Below are 22,510 nucleotides of genomic sequence, written 5' to 3'. Positions count from 1 at the left end.
TACATTAATATTAGAAATTTTCTCAATATAATACATAGAATATTCCAATCTCCACTGAATTACACTGTACAAACACATGTAGCAATTGCTAAATAGCTTATAATCAGGTATAACTGGTCACTAAAATTCATTGACCAAAATATCACTGTAATAGTATGAGGCAAAGCCCTATAATAAGATGGATATAATAATGGCCACATCTTTTCAAAAAGAGAATATGGAAGTTTTCCTTTCACAACTATGAATTTGGTTTTCCAAAACCTAGTTCCCAAAGCCAACTTTTAAATGTTACAGCAGAGGTGGGGCAGTAATGGAAAGAAATGATTTAATGGAACTCTGAAGAAAAAAATGACTATCATAAGATCTTAGTTTGAGAAATATATCTGGTGTAAGAGATACACAGCCTTATGTAATAATGATTATATCAAAGTTTATTGGTTAGCTAAAGGGCAAAGACTAAGAGGCAAGTAAAATATAATATGTGCTTTTAACAAAGCAGACTGAGTAATATGTTAAGTGTTAGGGTGGGATAGGAAAGAGCTCAAGCTGGACAAAAATCTCCTCTTGGACTTTCTATATAAACATCTATTTTAGTTTTGGACTGTTCACCAGTGTGCTCATGTGATGGAGCAGGGGAACTCTGCCCACCCATGAAATACTTCCCAAACCAACAGGTCCCTGTGCAGCTGCTCTAGAAAGGCAGCTTGACCTCTGAGGTCCCTGGGCCCCCCTGAGAGTGTGGAACTATAAGAAAATGGAATCCAAATTGTATGGAAGTTTAATTCATCCTAATTAGTGAACTGAGTTATTCAAATACCAGCTAAAAATACAAACTCTAGCTAAAAAAAAAAAACAAAAAACAAACAAACATGGGTTAAGTAACTGTCCTGAAAAGGCCTCTAAGAGCTCATGATGTGATCTTGCATTTACTGGCCCTGTATTCTCCAGAATAAGGTAAGGGCTTTATAAGGTCCTGGAAATCCTCAACTCCCTTTAGCTGCCTGTGCAAATGAAATCTTAATGAGTACAGTTTAAGTCCATTACTGGGCTCTGTGATACCGTCAACCAAATAGGCTGCAGTTGTTTTATGCAACTTTTGTTTCACAGGAAAATGTGGGAGTATATTTTGATATTATCTAAGTAAGATTAATGGATAAACACTGTTCACCCCAAACCAAATGATGCTGCCTTCAGGGAGTTGTCAGAAAAAAAAGTCAAATGATACACCAAGAAAGTACATGGTACCCGTAAGCAAAGCCCATCAGCACAGCCAGAATGTGTTCTTTGTGAGAAGATTCCAAGCCACTTGATAATTTGAAATGTGAGGCAACAGAAGTCTTTCTTAATCTAAAGTCAGAAGCTTCTGAAGAACTTCAAGCACAACTTTATAACAAAAGAAATACTGCTCCTATGTACATACATATGAAAAATAACAGGATGGTAAGTAGCTGAATACCACTATCCACTTTCAGAAAACATAGTTGTAATTTTCAACCATAAAGGAAGGTTCCTAAAAAGAGCAAACATTTAGCCAGGAACTTCTTTATGAAAATATATTATTTTTTTAACTATCAGGAAGAAAAATGATCATAATACAGTGCTTGGTCTAGAACTGGTTAACTCAAGGCTTAACTGAACAGAGTGGAAACTTACCCTCAACCTCCATCTCCTTATATCTCCCTAGATACATCACATTTAAACTTTTTTTTTTCTTTAGGTGTAGCCTCAGGTCTCTCAGGCAATCCAACTTCAAAAAAAAAAAAATGCTTCCTATCATTTAACACTGGCCTAAAAACAGATCAACTTAAAGATTTAGGGGTTGCTGCTTTTCATTACCCATACTTTCTTGATTCCCCCTCCCAAATGATTAATAACTAATCTGTAACATCAATGCTATCCCTTTATGACATGCCAATGACTTTGACAATTTAGTGGCAGGTAAATATCCCGAAACTGTCATCCAGAAACCTATGAGTAACTTTAGATATGTTACTTAAATAACAAGGCATCATGGATGGACAAGGCATGTGTTTGGACATCAGGACACCAGTTTCCTGCCTGGCTCCTCCACGTGCTGTATGAAGGATTTCACAGAACAGACTTCATCATTCTGAAGGTCAAGTGCTTCATCGGTAATAACAGAGAAAAATTCATGTCTACCCCAAACAGTGAGAGTTCAAAAATATCAAGCAGGTAAAAGAGATTTACAAATTGTAACATGCTATACATGTTAATCTTTATGTTCATGATGCTCATTCTTTTTGTTACAATTTATGTAGTGAGAGCTTACCTTTGTTTGAATCATGCCGTAACGCTGTTCTCTCATTTGGGTCACTATATTCTTGATGTTGAACTGCAACAGGATGACAGTGATTTTGTATTATTCCCTTGGGGGAAAACACAAACCCACAGACTGCCAGATGAGTACTCCATAATTCTTCCCAGTTAAAGAGATGTCAAAATTTAACCAGAAAGTTCTCATTTTCAGCTATAAGAAAACATACTGTTTTTAACCTAGTCTAATGGATAAGGAAGACTTTAGGTTAAAGGGGTTTCCAGGGAAAAGCAGGAAGCAATCATTTACAATAAGAAATGCTCTCCAAAAGAAATAACAACAAATTTGCCCATGTCCACTTTTCTGTTCTCCAAAGGGAAAACTTAAAGCAGCACTGTGATTCTGGAAAAGTCTGAAGCACAGGATACTTTTTCTGGCCATATAGTAACACAGCTGTTTCTCATCTAAAGAGCTTTCTCGGCTCAAATGGAGACCCTGAGCAACAGTTGGCCAGATACCAGAGTCTGCACCTGTGCATGGAGACCAGGGTACCCAATGTGGTTGCTGAGCTGATGCAGGTCTGCAAGAGACTGTTGCTATTCCACAACAAGATGAGCCCAGAAACTGGTAGTTAAGTGTTTAGAAACACTTCTGGCAATCTGACAGCAGCATCAAGGAGCATCACCAGCAGAACAGGTTACAGACCAGCTCAGGTGCTGCTAAACTTGCCTAGAGAGTCAAATGGTGCAAGCTGAGGACCAGTCATGTTCAGCAAGACCACATCAAAACATGAAATTTTAAGGTTTGCTAACTATAACCCCCAAATAGATGAAAATCAGAGAAAATGTAACCATTCCTTTATATTTATAACTTTTTGTTTTTATAATAATTTAAAATTTTAGTTGAGCCATTAAAAATTTTATACTAGAATTAGAGATATACAGTAAGTTAGGAAAAAAAAAGGCACATGGAGATCCTATGTGCCCTTCACCCAATCTCCCCCAATTATGCCATCCTATATACATATAGTATAATAGCAAAACCCAGAAACTGACAATGGTATGATCCACAGAGCCTATTCAGATTTTGCCATTTTTTTCAAGCAATCATTTGTGAGATTGTGTGATGCATTTGTGTATTTTTGTGCAATATTATTCCATGTGAAGACTCCGGTAACTGCAACCACAATCAAGATACAAAACGGTTCCACCACAAGACTTTCTCCTGTTATCCATTAGAACTGCTCATTCAGCTCAGTTTCTAACCCTTGGCAACCAGTCATCTGTTCTCCATATTGACTGTTTTGTTACTTCAACAAGCTTATATGAATGGAATCACATAATATCTAACTTTTTGAGACTTTTTTTCATTCAGTATAATTGCTTTGAGATATATCCAAATTGTGCCTATCAATAGTTCACTCCTTTTTATTGCTTAGTAGTATTGGATGGTATGGATATATACCAGTTTGTTGAATCATCAGCTTGTGGAAGGACATCTAGGTTAAATCCAGTTTTGGGCTATTATGAACAGATCTACCATAAACATTTACATACAGGCTTTTGTGTGAAGGTAGGTTTTCATTTCTTTGGGATAAACACCCAAGAGTGCTATTGCTGGAGTTATATGGTAAATTTAGTTTAGTTTCATTTTTATTTGTTTTAAAGAAATTGCAGGGGCACCTGGGTGGCTCAGTTAGTCAAGAATGTGGCTCTTTATTTTGGCTTAGGTCATGATCTCAGGGTCATGAAACCAAGGCCTGTGTTGGGGACTGCAATGAATGTGGAGCCTGCTTAATATTCTCTCTCTCCCTCTGCCCCTCCCCCTACACTACGCTTGTGCTGTCTCTCAAAGAAAAGTAAAGGAAAGAAAAGAAAGGAAAAGAAAAGAAAATTGTAAAACTATTTTCTAGAATGGGTATACCATTTTATATTCCCACAAGCAACAAATGGTTAATCTCATTTCTTCAACTCTTTCTTCAACCAGTCCTTGGTGGTGTCATTTTTTATATTTGTCTTTCTGATAGATGTCTAGTGATATTTCATCATAGTTTTAATTTCATTTCCCTAAAAGCTAATGAAGCTGAACATCTTTTAAATGTGGTGATTTGTCATCTTTTTATCCTCTTTGGTGAAATGTCTGTTCATATCTTTTACCAATTTTCTAACTGGCTCCTTTTTTGGTTTCTGTTCTTTACTACTGAGTTTTGAGGATGCTTTCTAAATTCTAAATGTAAAATATTTGCAGTTTCCCCAAATCTGTAGCTTGTCTTTTCATTCTCATCATAGGGTCTTTTACAAAACAAATTGTTTTAATTTGCTTTCCCCCTAATATTAGTAATGGCAAGAATGTTTGCTCTCACCACATGTATTATTCAATCTAATACTTAAAGTTCTAGGTAGCTTAACAAGACCAGAAAAAGAAACAAGAGGCATGCAGGTTGGAAAGGAAGAGAAAAATCTGTCCCTATTTGTAACTATAATGATTGTCCATGTAGAAAATCCCAAGGAATCTAAAAACAGAACAAAACAGAATCCCCCCCCAAAACCCTCTTAGATTTAGTGAGTTCAATGAAATCACAGCACAGAAGATCAGCACACAAAAACAATCACATTTCTATATACTAACAATGCACATGTGGAAGCTGATAGTAAAAAACACAATACTATTTAGAATTGCTCCAAAGAGGAAATCTAAAAAAACACATATAGGATCTAAATGCTGAAAATGAGAAAATGCCGATGAAAGAAATTGAAGAAGACCTAACTAAATGGAAAGACATGCCATGTTCGTGGATTGGAGTATTCAACATAGCAAAGATGTCATGATGTTCTCCCCAAATTGATCTACAGCTTTAAAGAAATTCCTACCAAATCCCTGCAAGCTTTTTTGTAGACGTAGACAAGCTAATTCTAAAACTTATGTGGGAAAGCACAGACTCTGTAAGTGTTAAAACAATTTTGAAAAAAAAATAAAGGAATCACTCTTCCTGATGTTAAAACTTACTATATAGATACAGGAATCTATAGAGTAGTATTGGTAGAAGGATAGACACACAGATCAATGGAACAGAATATACAACCAGAAAATGGCCCACACAAACATGCCCAGTGATTTTTGATGAAGGTGCAAAACAATTTGGTAGAGAGGAAGAACAGCTTTTTCAACAAATGGTGTTAGAAAAATAGACATAATTAGGCAAAAAGGCAAACATAGGCAAAAATTAAAAAAAAAATAAAGGAAAAGTAAACCTTAACTTAAACCTCATACTTTATACAAAAATTAACTGAAAATGGATTATGCACTTAAATGTTAAACATAAAACACAGAACGTTGAGAAAACAATATAGCAAAAGTTATTTGGGACCTAGGCTAGGTAAGGAGTTCTTAGACTTGAAACCAAAAGTATGATCTGTATGAGGAAATATAACAAAATGAAATCTCACTGAATTTAAAAACTGTTACTGAAAGCCTATTTTTAAATTTATAATTGAAGATTAGACAATTTATGGAAATGAATTTACATTATTCCTTTTTAATCTTAATTTAATGATGGTAAAACAAGTTTCACTGCACTGCCTCATCTAGAAAAACACAGCTTTCTGAATGCAGCTATAGTGGCTAACCAAATGATGATAATGAAGGTAACTGCAAAGATATGAAGGCAGAAAGAGTTCATGTTCATTTTACTTGGAACTATAATTCCTTATGTTGAATCTTATAGCCATTATTGACTGTGAATGCTTAAACCACACTTGTCTTAATTGCAACGATGTACTGGCTAACAAAGCAAACAAACTATTAAAATGTATTTTTCATTTTCAAAAAAAGAGAAATAAGTTCAAAAGTTCCTTTTGAACACGTCTTTTTGTTCAAAGACAAAAGAATTATTTAAAAGAATATTACATTTAAAAAACAGAAGCTGATGTTCATTATTTTTCACTTGTAACATTAATGTTCTGCAGACTCACAAAATAGCGCTTTGAATTGCTAAGATTAAAAACCCATACACAATTACCAGGACAATGAAGAATGGCTATTGAAGATGTTTTGGAAATTTGGGGTAAATATGTGGCAAAAAGGACAGTTAAAGTACCATCTTCTTTTCTTTTCTTTTTCTCCCCCCCACACTGCACAGGCCCCTTCAGTGCTCACAGCCCACCTACGAGGTCAGGCAATGGTTCAGGGCTGTGTGCTCCTCTGGCAGGTGCACGAGGAGAGGCCCACAGAAAGTACCATTTTCTAATGACATGACAGCTTGACAAATTCAGGGATGGGCTAATGGTATGCAGTGGTACCAACTTATGAAGCAAATGCAAGTATCAAGGCGTTCGGCACTGCAGCTTAATGGATACGGAGATGTGGCTAACGGTGATTCTTTCAGCATGTGTGTTATTTGAACATCAAGTGTTAAGAAGGAAGAATTCTTCCTTTTTTCCGTTGGATTCCTGACAAACAACTAGCTCTAAACTGTGCAGAAATGCAAAGTATTACACTGTAACCTGATGTGATTTGGAGCTTGAGCTTTGTGTAGGATTATGTTCTGGTCGCAGAGCTGCAAGGGTAAGAAAGCCGTCTGAGGTATTACACAGATCAGGGAACTGGTGCCCAGAGATAAATCACACTGTTTCATCAAGAGACTCTTACTACGAAGAACAGAAACAAAAACAAACAAAAACACAAACCCCTGCAGGGTAAACTGGACAGGGTACACAGTGGTGTTGTAAGAATTTTTCATTATGAAAAGGCTAATGTGCTAAATTCTGGATTATTCACTTCATTATGTGATAATACAATAACTAAGACTGTTAGAGGAGAAAGGTCGATCGAAAATGTTCCAACTACAGAGCAATCTCAGTGTTTCTGCAAGGTAAGAGCCTGTTTCCTCCCAACATTTTACTGATTTTTAAGCAGGTGTGATTAAAAATGCAAATGGCTATAAAAGTAACAATTAAAAAAGAAATAAATGGTTACATATTCTCAGCTTTTCATATCCTTTAGAGTTATAATTGACCAAGGCATCTTACGACATTGCAGGTCACAACAGTGCAGCCTCACACAGCTCGTGCGCAGCTTGCTGCATGTACGACGCTGCCTGTGAGTTCCACAACACACAAACTGGTCTACACCCTGTTCACTAAGACCAGTCCCCCTCACTGGTCACACTCTTGGATGTCACAGCAATACAGCAAACTGCTTTGAAGTTTCTAAATGCTTACTCTCAATTTCTAGGAACATCTGGACAAAATTTCTGAAAAGAGTAGAAAGGGGTATCAGTAAGACCATTTGACGGTTCAAGGTTCTGTGGAAAGCCAATAAGGAAACAATGGATGCGTTTACTATTTTTGAATTACTCTCTCAAATCTAAGCATCCTTAATTGCAAAATGTATCATTATTTTATGTACCACTAAGAAAAACACTGTCAATTAAACCTGACTCATTATAAAACACATTCTGAGTTTAAAGAAGATAAAATGTGGGAGAAAACAGTGCTCCTTAGGATCATGAAGTATAATATTTACAGGTTTTACAGTTTCTACAAGGAAAATAAAATGAGGACAAACATAAACCAATTATTTAAGAAATTATAATGGGAAATATATAAAAGAAAATCATACTAACAAATTTATGCTAAAAAGATCAAACAACATTAGTTATGGGAATGGGTAATATCAGAATTATACTACTTAAATTTTCAGCATTTTTTTAGCACACTGGTCTTTTTTTGGTGGGGGGAGAGTGGAGGGGACTGTCTAGTTTATATTCATTCTCTGAGTTTGCTTTGAAAAACCATCCCCTCTCACTTCTCAGCCTTACAGTCTGGAGTAGTCCTGACTGGCCCAAACCGACCAGCATCTCCCACAGCGGTTAGGTCAGGCAAGGGGCTACAACTCGGAAGCAGCTGAAATGCTAGGAGATACCGGCTCAAGTTTCTGACAAAAAGAAATTTCCTCTGTCCTCCAAGGAGTTACGGGGAGAGGCCATTTTCCCACCCTCCCAAATAATATGGCCTGAGGATGGTGAGTTCTGGAAGCAAAACAGCCATTCTGCTGCCAAGGGAGAGCCTCCCACAGTTAGGGTTTAACTAGGTAGTGAAGGCCCGATGGAACTGAGATTTCATTTTTGTGACGATCCTCTAACTGTAGAATTTGTCTGGCGGGGCAAATGCCTGGTAGCCCGCTTTCTCATGCCAGAGGTATGGCTGTTTTCCATTCCTTGTGGTCCTGGTGGTAAGAGCCACCCCCTCCCACCCCAGGGCCTGCTAATAAACAGGCCCTTTGCACTTCCCCAGTGCCGGAAAAACAGCTCAGTGAGTCAGCCTTTCTGGTCACAAATCTCAGGTCACATTCCCTAAGCAGTTTAATCAACAGTAGAGGTAATAGGATAATTAATATGTGTCTAATTCTTGGGTCTATCTCTCAGCTGGTTCCAAATTCAGAAGGAAAGCAAAGAATTACTAATGACGGACTCAAACCCAACAATATTATTATCCTTATTTTACATAAGAGAAAACTGGGTTTCCAAGAGGATGAGCAATGTGCACAATGTCACCAAAATCTAAAGTATGAGGCAAAACTGGCAGTCCAAGCTAGGGACCTCTCATTAAAACCCTGAAGTCCACATTTTTTCCAATGCGCTCATGTGCATGCATTTCTGTTCATTAGGAACAGGCATATACTTCATCAACATTCTTTAACAAGATTTAAAAACCTTAGGTGTGGGAAGAGGGGAGGAAAGAGAAATTAAGTCACATTCACTGTGCCTCTACTGTGGTCCCAACACTGTCCCATGTCCTTCGTGTGCTTTCTGTACTGTCATCATCACAGCCACCTCCGGGAACCTGCGGCACTGAATTGAGAAGCAGGTCCCCAAAGTTCACAGGCTTTCTCTTTACTGAGCTCTCCTGAAGGCCCAATCTTAGTCTCTAGGTACTAGAAGGCTGTTACAAGTAGAATGTTTACTAACAGCATCAGTTATCTGTTTAATTCACACACTTACTGGAAAGCTCTTTTCAATGGCACAGAACACAACATCCACACAGAGGAACACCCCCGTCCGGCCCACACCAGCACTGCAGTGAACAACGATAGGTCCTGTAAGGTGGCTCTTCCTCACATAACGCACGTACTTTATGAAGCCATCTACTGAGGCAGGAGTGCCATGGTCTGGCCAGCTGGTGAACTGCAAGTGTTTTACAAAGTGACTACTTCCTGTCTGTGGAGAAAGAAGGGGAGGGAGAAAAGGGGACAGAGACGGAGGGATGGAGGAGGGAGGGGAAGAGAGAGATTTATCAACTTCTTATAGTAAAGATCTAAATTGAATTTCTAATATACTACTACTACTACTACTACTATTACTACCACTACTACTACTAAAGGCTCTGTGGTCATACAATAATATTGAAAATCACACTACGAAGAGGTAGCACGATTTCAGCACTCACGATGTGCCGGGTATGCTAGAGACTTCACATGCGTTCTTTCATTTAATCCTCATGCCAACTCTGGGAGGTAGGGACTGTTTCATCCCCATCTTATAAAGTAAGGATTAGGGTGATTGGAGGATACATGTTAGGTCAGAAAGCTCACATGTTTAGAGCTGGGACTATACTGCAGGCCTCCTGAATTCAGATCTACCATCTTAGTTCTGGACCATGGTACTGCAGAAACACCAAGAACCTGAGAAACTCAGAGCGAAAGATGGGCTAGAGCATTAATGAAAGCGTTCTATCTTAGCTTAAATATTATGATACTAAATTTAAAGGTAGGTGCTGACAAGTTGCTTGACCGGCAGGGCCCTAACCTCTTCTGCTGATGAGGACAGGGTAGGGGATGACCCAGTGAGTGGACTGTGCCCCCACTTTTGTGCTGAGCCCCCTAGAAACACAGTCATGAAACTCCTCAGAGTGGACAGATAAAGCACTTTGAGTTTACCCATCATCCCTTCCAAAGTGGGAGCCTTTCCTAGTGTGAAGCCCTCATTTTACTTCACTGGGAACCCTTGTGGGAAAACTCAGGATGGGTCTCTTGCTCCTCCCTTGCTTCTCCCTAAGGCACCCATTTTTCCTGCGTTCCAAACAGGAATAAATTTTCCTAAGTCCCAAATAGAAAACTCAAGTTTGACACCCTGGTGCATGAAATTGAATGATGCCAACACCCCTCGCAAAGCTTGCGAAGGCACCAAGTTGAGGACAGCTCTAACTCCACCATGCGTGTTTCAGGGCTTAAATCTCTTCTGCCACTGGTGACTACTAAGAATGTGCATAAAGGTAGTCCCCACCACTTTCCTGACCTAATACCATTCAGACAGAAATCCCAATGCAGATTCTTCAAACATGAACCCTGTGGTTCTGAAGCCTGTGGGCCTCAGCCCAAAGGCCACCAACCCCTTGCCAAAGCTCCACAGGCGGACCCTAGCTTTTTCGTCCTTGCAAACAGATCATTCCTCTGTGCCTCCCACCTGCCTATACTCTTCAAGCAGACTGTCTTTCTTCTGCCATAATATGTGCCTCACAAGTCAGCTGGAACTTCCTTTCCCACTAGACCATAAGCACTCTAAGGGCTGAGACTGTGTGTGTTCTGTCTCTGGCACCTGGCACAACACCTGGTTAACATGGGAGGGAATCAACAAGTCCTGGGGGACCGAGGGCTGAGGTGAGTTCCCAGGTGCACAACCAAGCGCAAGGGCTAGCAGCCAGCCAGCAAGTGTCAGCCATCGTTCTTGGCCCCTCTGGTTACCACCTATGCGCAGATCCTCCTCGTAATTTTCAATTCCATCTTTCCCTCTCACCCTACTCCTTTAACCTGTCAACCTCTCTCCTTGCACACAGATGACCCATATCTCATAGTAAACTCTTTGAAATCCTCGTCATTTCCCTAGATGCTTCCTCCACTTCCTTCCTTGCCTCCCACAGCACTTCTTTCTCTGCAGCCTCTCCCCCACCCCAACCCCGACATAGAGGCCACCTATTCTCCCGTCTCCAGGTCTCACAGAGCATAGAGATTAGGTTGGGTACTCCTTGCTGCCCATTCCTGTTTCCAATCCACCATTTCTTCTTGTGAAAAACCCCACTCCCTTTTGAGTCTCATACCCCTTCGCTTCATACCTTCACCCTCTCGTTGCTATGACCCAGTGGCTTTAGCCTCCAGTCCATCTGCCACATTCACTGAAAACCCTGACCTTCCCTCTCCCACAGGCTCTAACATCATCCAGGGCAAACCGAAGTCTCAACAGCCCAACGGACACTCTAACCTCATAGCGTTTGTATTTCTCTCTTGCAAAGGAGACTACTCGTTTCTTCTAGTCCTCACAGTGATGGTCACTCCCTGAACTTATCATTACCTATAATGTCCAGTATCAAAAATTTTCCAGTTTATAAACTCCAACATCACTTTCGGACCAGAAGATCATCTGCTACCACCTCATTTGTGCCTCACTTCTACTCCAACAACAATGTGACCAAATGGAGTTCCTCAGTCCTTTATGTCCTCCACTTACTCTTACTTGACTGGCTCCTGGTTCCATTTGTTGCCCTAAATTTAGACTTCATGGCTGATTATCTGAATCATATTCCTACCAAACCATTAACATCCTTCATCCTTTGAATCTTACCACACGTAGTGGACAACATCTGGGTCAGTTCCATAACCTGTGCTCAGGAATCCCATAGTTAGGCTGCTAGGAAGAAAATAATCGTGTAGGTATATATTTTATTGCTATTGAAAATTTATGGGTTCCAACCCCAGCACTTCCAGCAACCTTTTTCTTAGTTATTTCTTGGACTCCAATCAACTTCTTTGGTGATGACTCATCACTCTTACCAGACTTCCTGTTTAACTACCATCCCCTTCATTCCTCTCAAACACATGTATCACTTACTTGCTAATTAAATCCACTTAGAGCAATGGAACTCATCATTTTCTCCTATAAACCATTCCTTTTCTATTTTTTGAATCTATTAAAGCAAGAAATTTATGAGTTTTAGATTTTAGAAATCATCACATCCCAACAGAACTTTCTACAATGATGCAAATGTTCTAAATCTGTGCTGCCCAATATGATAGCCACTAGTGACATGTAACTAAACACTACAAATATGGCTACTGTAAGTGAGACACTGAATTAAATTTAAGCTTAAATAGCCACATGTGGCTATTGTATTGGATAGCTTAATTTTGACTGCTCATAAAAAAAAGTCATGAGTCATAAGCCATATATAAGTCAGCCAATCTGATATGAAAAAAACACCAAAGTCTCTGCTTTCCATCTCAATACCAACCGCCCTGACTGATCATGGCACCTGCTTATTGAAATTCTTCAATGTCTCCTAATTATCTTCGTAAAGAAGTTTGTGCTCCTTAGCCAACATCCAAGATATTTCATGTTCTGACTGCTCCCTGCTTACTTTCTATAGCCTCATCTCACCTCTTATTATTCCTTGGCATTAAACTTTTACCTTCCTGAAACACTTAATTACTGCAATTCTCTATATATACCCCATGCTATTTTAGATCTTGATTACCTACTTTTTCTTTCCATCTTTTTCATTTGAGTAGTTCTCAATCCATATGTTCCCTCCTCCAGCAAACCTTCCCCCAAGCCGTACATGAAGCTACGTACTTCCCTTCCAGGCCCTCAAAGCATCCCTCATTAACTGAAAGTATCAGTAAGCATACCCAAGTCTCCAATAATCAGTACAGCGGTGATTGTACCTGGCACAGTGGTTAGAAATATACCTTAAAGACTCCATACATCTCTGTCACACTCAACAGAAGCAGCCAAAGGACATCCCAGGATTAGGCAACTTCCAGTACTGTTGCTCCCTGCCCCACCTCCCCTGTTTAGGTTTTTCATCTCTCCAGTCAGTTTGGTTAAGAAGCAGACACAGTGGTGTCTTAGTTTCTGGTATCAGGGAGCATTAAAAACAAGTTACTCAAAAAAGTATCCCCAGTCTATAACACATCCTAATCCTAACTTCCATCCTGACAGGTGGCTTATCTTAATATCTCTCCTACTGATTTTTTTTTTAAACTTACAGACTTCTTCACAACTTGAAGTATTCGGATGATGAAATATTGAAGTATCTGATAGTTCTCCAGGAAGATGCGACAGTTTTTCAATTCCATAGGCTTCTTCATAGAAATGGGCCAGTAATGGTGGCATTTGATAATTCCACCTTCTATCTCTCTGGTTATCATGACAATAACATTAGAGTTATTCTCTAAAACCATTTGCCAAAAGTCATCTGTGGTACTTGGCAGTGGTCCTTGAGAAGCAATATAAAAATACTCTTCTCCAGAATTGACTATTCTAATATAGCTAGCATTGATGTAGTCCTTGTTTTCTCCAAGAGGAACACGTGTTGAATCATCTATCATAAAAACAGAAATATCTGGTGGATAAAGGAAAAGTAGGAGATACAATACACCCGGATTCATGAATGTATTTCATACTGGTAAATCCATTTCTCTCTTTGACCAGGAGACAAGATGGTGTAGGAGTTATATGAGTCCATGAATTTAAATTCTTCCCCCTCCCCCAAACCTATTAGCATGACCTACAAAATACACAATGAGGAATGTTTTTTGTTTTTATCTGCTTCTCCTAAACAGAGATAGATGCCATCAGTGTCCAGACACTTTGGGAGATTTCTGTTAAATATGGCACAGGTAGGATTAGACCAAGGGTTACCTACTAGTCTGCAAATGAACACAGCAAAGGAGAAGCCCTCTGAGGGAGTAAGTGAATGCCATTCTCCTACAAATCCAGAGAACCTGCAAGCCCAGAGCCATAAGGGCCAGGAAAAAAAAAAGAGACTATGATAGTTGGTCAGTTGCAAACCCAAGGATTAATGGAGTTCTACCAATGCCCCAAGTACATGGCAGACAACTTTTATGTCCATCCTCACCATTCACTGGGTGAAGCAGCATGCTAATCAAAGCAAAGATATTGTGGCAAAATGGTGCTATGAAGGGACTTGGTCCAAGTAACCTGGAACTCACCTAACATGGACTCTTGAAACAAATATGAAAGAAGAAGCCCACTACTTGGCCTACTCATAAATATCACTTGGCCCAGAGCTCTTTTATCATTTTACATAGACAGTTGGATCTCTGGCTTGACCACAGCTCCCACATAGACAATAAATGCCCTCAGCAAAGGATGGACCTTCCCTACCATGAAGCAGTCTCACCAGTAGCCCCTCTTTACTGCTCAAGGGTCTTGTGGACCACTTATCTGGCCAACAGGTTATGTCCAAGATAACTAAACAGGGCCTTACATAGTTTCTGACAGAACTCTTCTCAGATTCCAACACAGCAAACGTAAACTTCCCCTTGTAAATATGAACAAATTGGAAATACAATCACTAGATATATAAAGATAGCCAGTTCCTCACAAAAAGAGTCAATTTTTAAAAATCATAGCAAATGTTTTCCTTTCTATAAGAGGGAAGAAAATTTTAAAAACTCCTATATTTATTTAAAACAAAATCTGAAAGAATATTATTATTTAAAAGAATAACATACATCTATGGTTACTGACATGTTATATTATTAAATTATAAAGGAGGTAACAAAAGTATTACAGTGAGATCTTTCATTGTGTATGTATGTATGTATATAGAGTCATATATACAAATACATCATATATAAACATATAATAATAAACCTGGCAAGTATTCACCAAAATGTTCATAGTGGCTATTTTATAATCTAAATTTTTATAGTGAACATATACTACTTTATAGCAGAAAGCATTTTTTATTTTTAAAAGGGAGGTTAAATGTGTGAAAATTAAACTATCTAAAATAATAACAGCTTGCTTTCAAATAAAAACCACAATCATTCAATTAAAACTTCTAAAGTGAGAAGTGAATGGAAAAAATGTCAGTGATTTAGAAAACTGGCTCAAGGAATTTTCCCATAACTCAGGAAAAAAGACAAAAAACATGATGACAATATTAAAATGTTAAAACGTACAGAGCATGTAAAGAAAATACACAAAGGGAATTTCAGAAGCAAACTATGGAATACACAGCAGAAAAGAAAGAACTCAAGCGATCATAGAAGAAATGTTCCCCCAAGAGGAGAGACAACTATAGAATTTAATGCAAACATCCACTCCAGGTCCAGGCAACATGTATCTGCTCTGCGTATATCACCCATATGAACTTCAAAACAGTCTTTTGAATGAAGTACATTATTCATTCTTTTTAGAGGAGAAACCCTTACTCAAAGTGGCTAATAATTTGTTCTGTATAATGCAGCAATTCTTCTAGACTTCATGGTCCACAAGTAAGTCCCTGATCTGCTACCCATCAAGGAAGACCAAGTTTGTGGATGGAAAGACCACATCAAAGCCAAACAAAATTACTGAAGACAGCCACTAAGACCACAAGACTAGCAGAGCATAAGGTCACAGACACAGGAAGCAAAACTTTGCTACTGGATCACTAGAGTGAGTGAGTCATACCACTCCCTGAATCCCGGCTATGGCAGAAATCGCAATGTATACTGGGTGCTAATCTGGAGCATATACAAGCTTCCAGCCCTCTGAGGTGCTGCCACCTAGCTGGCACTGTAAGAGTCCTCAAAAAGCCATTTCATTGCCCTATCAAGCCAGCTGCTTCAGAAGGATGAGAAATATGTTGAGACCAGTGAATTCCATAAGCATGTGCCCACTGCCAAAAACCATTTGCCTTAAGGTGAGCTCCTTGGACAGAAGAACGCTGTGTGGACTACCATGATGTTAGATAAGGCATTCTGCGTGTCTATGGATGGCAGATTTGGTAGAAGTACTACATGCAGGTAAGGCAAATCCATATAGTATCTATTCTGTAAGAAAAGCACTGAAAAAAGCACTGTTCCTTCTGTGATAGAACTGTAATCAACCTGTCATCAGGTATTGGCTGAACACCCCAGGAAGCAGTGTCATGTTGGGGCCTCGGTGCTGAGATCTGTAGTGGGCAAACTGGACACTCAGCAGTGACCATAACAAGGTCAGCCTTGGTGACTAGAAGTTCAAGTTGCTGAGCCTCTTTATTCATAACTTCTATTCCCACCAGCATTTCCACTTTGTTCATGAATCCATTGGGTAACGATAGGATTGGCTGAGAAAGAGACTGACTGGTATGCACAGAATGCATCATTCTATCCACCTGATTATTAAAATTCTCTCCTTAAGTCACCTTTCAATGACATTCGCTCACACAAATATGTTCATGGTTTTTGCCCATTCAGAGAGGTCTATCTACACATCTCTTCCTCAGACCTCCTTATAACCAACCTTCCAATCATGTTCCTTCCAAGTCACTGACCATCCAGCAAAGCCATTGGCCACAGTCCCTGAATTGGTACAGATTTGTACTTCTGCCCATTGCACCTAAGCAAAATGGACAACCAAGTATACTGCTAAAAGTTCTACCATTTGGAAAGATTTCCCTTCATCACTGTCTTTCAAGGATGTCCCCTCCAAAAAGGCTGTAGTGTTGCTGCTGTCTACTTATAGGTGGTGTCTCCATATGGTGCAGAACCATCTGTAAACCACATTCTAGTTTTCTCTTCCTTGGTCAACTAATTATAGGGAACCCCTCACGAGGCCACAGATGCAGGCTGGAAGAGAATAGATAATGTAGGAGGAATGGAGACCGTGGACATTTTGCCTCCTTCATCTAACTTGCTCCTGCCTTCAAGTCCTGCCCAAACACAGTCTTGTATATACCACTTCCATTTGATGATGGAATGCTGCTGTGCATGCTCTACTTTCCAGTTTGATGGTCTGTGGTTAAGTGTTCAGTCTCTACAAATATGCCACAGCAAGGCAAAAACTGTTCCTTAAAACAAGAGTAGTTATACACAGAGACTGGCAGGCCTTTGTTCTAAAAGCCCACAGCCTGAGCTGAGATTCACTTGTAGCGGCCTGTCACAGGCTTCAAACAGTATCCCTAGCTGCCACTGCCACCGCATCCACTGGACCATATGGTCAAGTGGCAGAGCAACTTGCACAGCAGCCTGGATGTGTTGTAGAGCTTTCTCTTTTTCTTGGCCTCACTCAAAACTAGTCTTAGTAAAATGAGCCAGGGTGCACACCAAAATGAGAAATATATTGTCTCCAAAGTCCAAAGAGGTCAATTAGGCATTGTACCTCTTTGGGCTATAGGAGAGGCCAGATGCAACACCTTCTCCTCCTCCTCATAAGGGATTATTTTGGCATTCCCCATACCACTGGACCTCTAGAAATCTCAATAAGGTAGAATTTTCATTGGACTCATTTTCCCCACTGTGACACATAAATGTCTTATGGATAAGTCTGGAGTAGGTAGTTACTACCTCTTATTCCCTTGATTCAATCAGCATAATGTCATCAATATAATGGACCAGTGTGCTGTCTTAAGAAAGGGAAAGGTAATCAAGATCCCTGGGAACTATGACATACAGGACTAGAGAACAGATCTGTTCCTGAGATAGGGCAGTGGAGGTGTACTTCTGTCCTTGCCAGCTGAAAGCAAACTTCTTCTAGTGGTCTTTACTAAAAGGTAAGGAGAAAAAGCACTTGCCAGTTCAATATGTATACACCAGCTATCAGGGGATGTGTTAATTTTCCAAAGCAACCAAATCACATCTGGTACAACAGTTGCAGTTGGAGTCACCACCTGCTTATGTTTAGAATAATCTACAGTCATTCTCCAAGATCCACTTGTTTCTTACACAGGTGAAGTAAGTGAGATGAACAGGGGTGTGATGGGAATCACCACCCTTGCACCTTTTAAATTCTTTTTTTTTAAACATTTTATTTATTTGTTTGACAGAGAGAGAGAGAGAGAGAGATCACAAGTAGGCAGAGAGGCAGGCAGAGAGAGGGTGGGAAGCAGGCTCTCTGCGACCATGACCCAAGTCGAAGGCAGAGGCTTAACCCTCTGAGCCACCTAGGTGCCCCAACACCTTTTAAATTCTTGATGGTGGCACTAATCTCTTTGCATTCTCTCAGGAACCCATTATTGCTTTTACCTTACTATTTTCCCAGATAGAAGATCTACGTGCTTACACTTGGCCTTTATCAAGTGCAGCCATAATTGGCCTCACTGCACAGGTCAGAGAACTAGTGTAGGTTTTCTGCTAGCTACTGAGTAAGCCTATTACAATTATGCATTCCATAAGTGTAGAAATAACCATAGTGGCTCAAAATCCATTGGACTCACTATGAAATGGACCTAAGCTAAACCCCAATAGACCCACTGCTCATCTGACTTCCATAAGTGCCACTCTTACTGGTGGACCAGGGTGAGACTTTTGGTCTCCCGGAATTAATGTCAGATTAATGCCAGTGTCAGTAAATACTGGCAAAGAAGACTCTTCAGTGTTTAGGGGTTTGATGTGCCCATCTTCATCAGGATCTTCCCATACGTTTCCATTCTAGTTTTCAAAATCCTATTGATTCCCAATCAATGCCCTCCTTTTCAAAGCAAATAACTTGCAAGGTGGGGAATTTATACTAAATCGGCCATTTACAGAAGAGATAGGTTTCTTTCAGGGAAAACATGAAAACTTGTAGGCCATTTATGTGGTGCTTGGGGTAGAAATTCACATCCCTGAGATCGTCCTTTTCTTTCCCTACTTTGCCCAGGACAATTAGAAGCAACCAGCCAATCTCATTACACTTGTTAGTTTGACAAAAACGTTCTAAGGTATGGAACACATCATCATCCAGACCTGGCTTCTTACAAATATTTGAGAAGGAATATCCAGGGATGAGATTTTTTTGTATCTCTACTGCCATTGTCACACCATGGATTATCACTGCTCTCTTTATTACTAGAAATAGAGTCACTAATGCCTTTAAATTTTATCAGAGTACAAAACCATTTCATAAAACTCTTCCTTAAGATTCTGTTCCTCTAGAATCACTCTTGGTACCAAAATTTGTTTTAGTCAGTATTCTCAGAGAAACAGAATTGGTAGGCTATACACACACATACACACACACACACACACACACACACACACACGAAGACACATACACACACAGTAAGAGAGACGTATTTTAAGGAATTGGCTCATGCAACTGTGGGGACTTGCCAGTCTGAGATTTTCAGGGCAGAGTGTCAGGCTGGAGATCCAGAAAAGAATTGATGTTGCAGTGTTGAGTCCAAAGGCAATCTGGAGGCCAAATGGCTTCTTTCTTGGGGTACCTTAATCTTTTTCTTGTAAGACCTTCAACTGATTGGATGAAGCTCATCCATATTATAGAAGGTAATCTGAATTACTCAAACTTCACTGACTTAAATATTAATTACATCTACAAATACCTTTACAACAACATCTAGACCAGTGTTTGACCAAATAACTGGGTAGTAGGGCCTAGCCAAGTTGACACATGAGACTAAGCATCACACGAGCTAAAAATTTTAGTAGATGATTTAAGGGAGGAAGGTCTTTCTTGAAACTTGAAATTAGTTCCCTAGGAGACCAAGTGAAAGAAAGTAACGATAAAAACTACAGGGGGCAGGAAAGTACATGCAAAACTAGAGAAAGGCAAAAGCAATGAAATAAATAGAAAAAAGATGAAAGCCTTAGAAAACAAATCCAAGAGACCAGCCCTAAAAATCATAAGAAAAACAGAGCAGAGAGAGGAAGAGCAATTATCAAATAACTGAAGCATCTTTCCTAAAGCTAAAGGAAGACTGAGTCTGCAGATTAAAAGGCTCTACAGGGAGCACATGGGTGGCTCAATGGGTTAAGCCTCTGCCTTCAGCTCAGGTCATGATCTCAGGGTTCTGGGATCAAGCCCTGCATCGGGCTCTCTGCTCATCAGGGAGCCTGCTCCCCCCCCACGCCTGCTTGTGATCTCTCTCTCTCTCTCTCTCTGTCAAATAAATAAATAAATAATCTTAAAAAAAAGGGGGGGGGCTCCACAGATTCTAAGTAAGACCAATGAAATGAAAGTTACAGAGTAATGTTCCCAAACTCCAGGAAAAAAATCAAAATATTAAAATGTTTCAGAATGAAAGAATATGTTTTTTATAGAATAAGGTCACATTACCATTGTATTTCTCACCTAAAATACTGGAAGCTGGGGGACAATGAAGTAACACTCAGAAAAACTTAAGAGAAATGGACTGGAATCCCACAATTCAAAAATCAACAAAGATACTCATTTATCAGGGTAAGAAAATAAAAAAGGGAGAGAGAGCTGTAGATAGAGTCTGAGGCCACTATATCAACTACAAAGCCTATCTCTAACCAAACAACTAATGAATGAGAACAGAGACCTCAAATTAAAGGATAATGGAAAGAAAGGGAAACAGTAGAGAGAAACAAGCTTTGCAAAATATAGTTTTATATCTATATAGAGAATGAAAATCTATCATTATGTGCTAAAAACGGTTCTTGAAATAGAATATAACATACAGCACAAGAAAATCTTTCAATAGTCTGGAAAAGGAATATACAGAAGCACTATTGCATAGTGGTTTAACATAGGTTTGAATCCTAGACCTGCCCCCATTTGCAGTGTTGACTAGGAGAAAGTTAATTATTTATTTTAGATTTTTTGTAAAGCAAAGATACTAAGAGTACCAACATCATAGGTTTATGGTAAGGATTAAATGAGTTACTACTATGAAGGACTTAGATCAGCACTGAGTACATACAAACATATTACTACTACTACTACTACTGGTGGCAGTGGTGGTAGTAGTAATAGAAACAAACATACTGGGGTGCCTGGTGGCTCAGTTGGTTGGATGTCTGACTCTTGATTTTGGCTCAGATCATGATCTCAGGATTGTGGGTCTGGGCCTCACTTGGGCTCTGCGCTCTCTGGGGAGTCTGCTAGAGGTTCTCTCTCTTCCTTTACCTCCCTCCCCCTTAAATAAATCTTAAAAAACAAACAAACAAATATACAGTGACCTCACCAAATGTATGGAGTATGGATGCTTATTAAATCTCTCCCATAGACAGCTGTATTTTTCCAGCCATTTATATATTATAATGGTAAAGTATACAAAATATTAGAAGTGTATTGAGGTCTAATTATTATACATGCACACCCATGAAACCAATAACAGAAGAGAGATAACTGAACATCTTGATCACTGCTAAAATTTTCTCATGCTCTTTGGTAATCTATCCTGCTTGCTCCACTCTTGCCCTCAAGGTAACCACTGATAAACTTTATGAATTACTTTGAATTTTCTAGAATTTTACAGAAGTGGAGTAATACAGTATATTAGTTTGCTCACGTTGCCATAACAAAAAACAGGGGCACCTGGATGGCTCAGTGGGTTAAGCCTCTGCCTTCAGCTCAGGTCATGGTTTCAGGGTCCTGGGATTGAACCCCACTTCGGGCTATCTGCTCAGCAGGGAGCCTGCTTCCTCCCCTCTCTCTCTGCCTGCCTCTCTGCTTGCTTGTGATCTCTCTCTGTCAAATAAATAAATAAAAATCTTAAAACAAAACAAAACAAAAAAAACCCCACAAACTGGATAGCTTAAACAACAGACATTTTCCCAGTTCTGGAGGCTATGAGTCCAAGACCCAGGCATCAGCAGGGTTGCTTTCTTATAAGGCCTCCCCTTGGCTTTAACAGGCCTGCCTTTTGTGGTGTCCTCATGTTGCCCCCACAGTCCTCTGTGTCCATACATCCCTAGTGTCTTTCAAGTGTCCTAACTTCTCTTCTGACAAGAGTATCAGGCAGATTGGATTAGGGACCTGAAGGGCCTCATTTTGTTTTAATCACCTCCTTAAAGGCCCTATCTCCAAGAACAGTCACATTTTGAGGTACTAGGAGTTAAGACTTTAACACAGGAATCTTGAAAGAACACAGTTCAGTAGATAATGTACAATATATACTCTTTTGATTGGCTTCTTTCACTCTACATCATTATTTTGAGATTCATCCTTGCTGCTGCCTGTATCATTAGTTTACTATTTTTTAGAGCTGAGTGGTACCCAATGAACGGGCATACCAAATTTGTTTATCCACTCTCTTGTTGATGGATATTGGGTTGTTTTCAGGTTTTTGCTTTTGCAAAGAAAACTGATATGAACATTAATATATGTGTCTATATGTAAATATATTCTTCAATTTCTCTTAGGTAAATACACAGGAGTAAAAATGCTAACTTCTGTGGTAGATACATGTTTAATATTATAAGAAATTGTTAAACTCTTCTATTGTAGCAGATGTGAAATGTATCTTACTATAGTTTTTTGTTTTCCTAATGATTAATGATGTT

At 39.4% G+C, this 22,510-nt stretch overlaps 1 protein-coding gene across 6 annotated transcripts in view; it reads right to left on the bottom strand.

The window, feature by feature from the left end:
* Positions 1-1,255: 1,255 nt before the first annotated feature.
* The window catches only part of PTPN20 (protein tyrosine phosphatase non-receptor type 20), a 98,174-nt gene continuing 76,919 nt past the window's right edge, over positions 1,256-22,510 (bottom strand). For all 6 annotated transcript variants that reach the window (XM_032838095.1, XM_032838103.1, XM_032838079.1 and 3 more), the window contains 4 exons: positions 13,313-13,647; positions 9,276-9,491; positions 2,291-2,353; positions 1,256-1,408 (listed from right to left, as the gene is read on the bottom strand). In XM_032838095.1, coding sequence (XP_032693986.1) covers positions 1,343-1,408; positions 2,291-2,353; positions 9,276-9,491; positions 13,313-13,647 — 680 coding nt within the window. In that variant the 3' untranslated portion in view covers positions 1,256-1,342. The remainder of the gene's footprint in view (positions 1,409-2,290; positions 2,354-9,275; positions 9,492-13,312; positions 13,648-22,510) is intronic.

This window comes from Lontra canadensis, unplaced genomic scaffold, assembly GCF_010015895.1.
Source record: "Lontra canadensis isolate GAN:19392208 unplaced genomic scaffold, GSC_riverotter_1.0 scaffold3, whole genome shotgun sequence".
NCBI classification, from domain to species: domain Eukaryota; kingdom Metazoa; phylum Chordata; class Mammalia; order Carnivora; family Mustelidae; genus Lontra; species Lontra canadensis.
The sequence above is the reverse complement of the archived record's forward strand: the minus strand, read 5'-3'. Positions and strand labels throughout refer to the sequence as shown.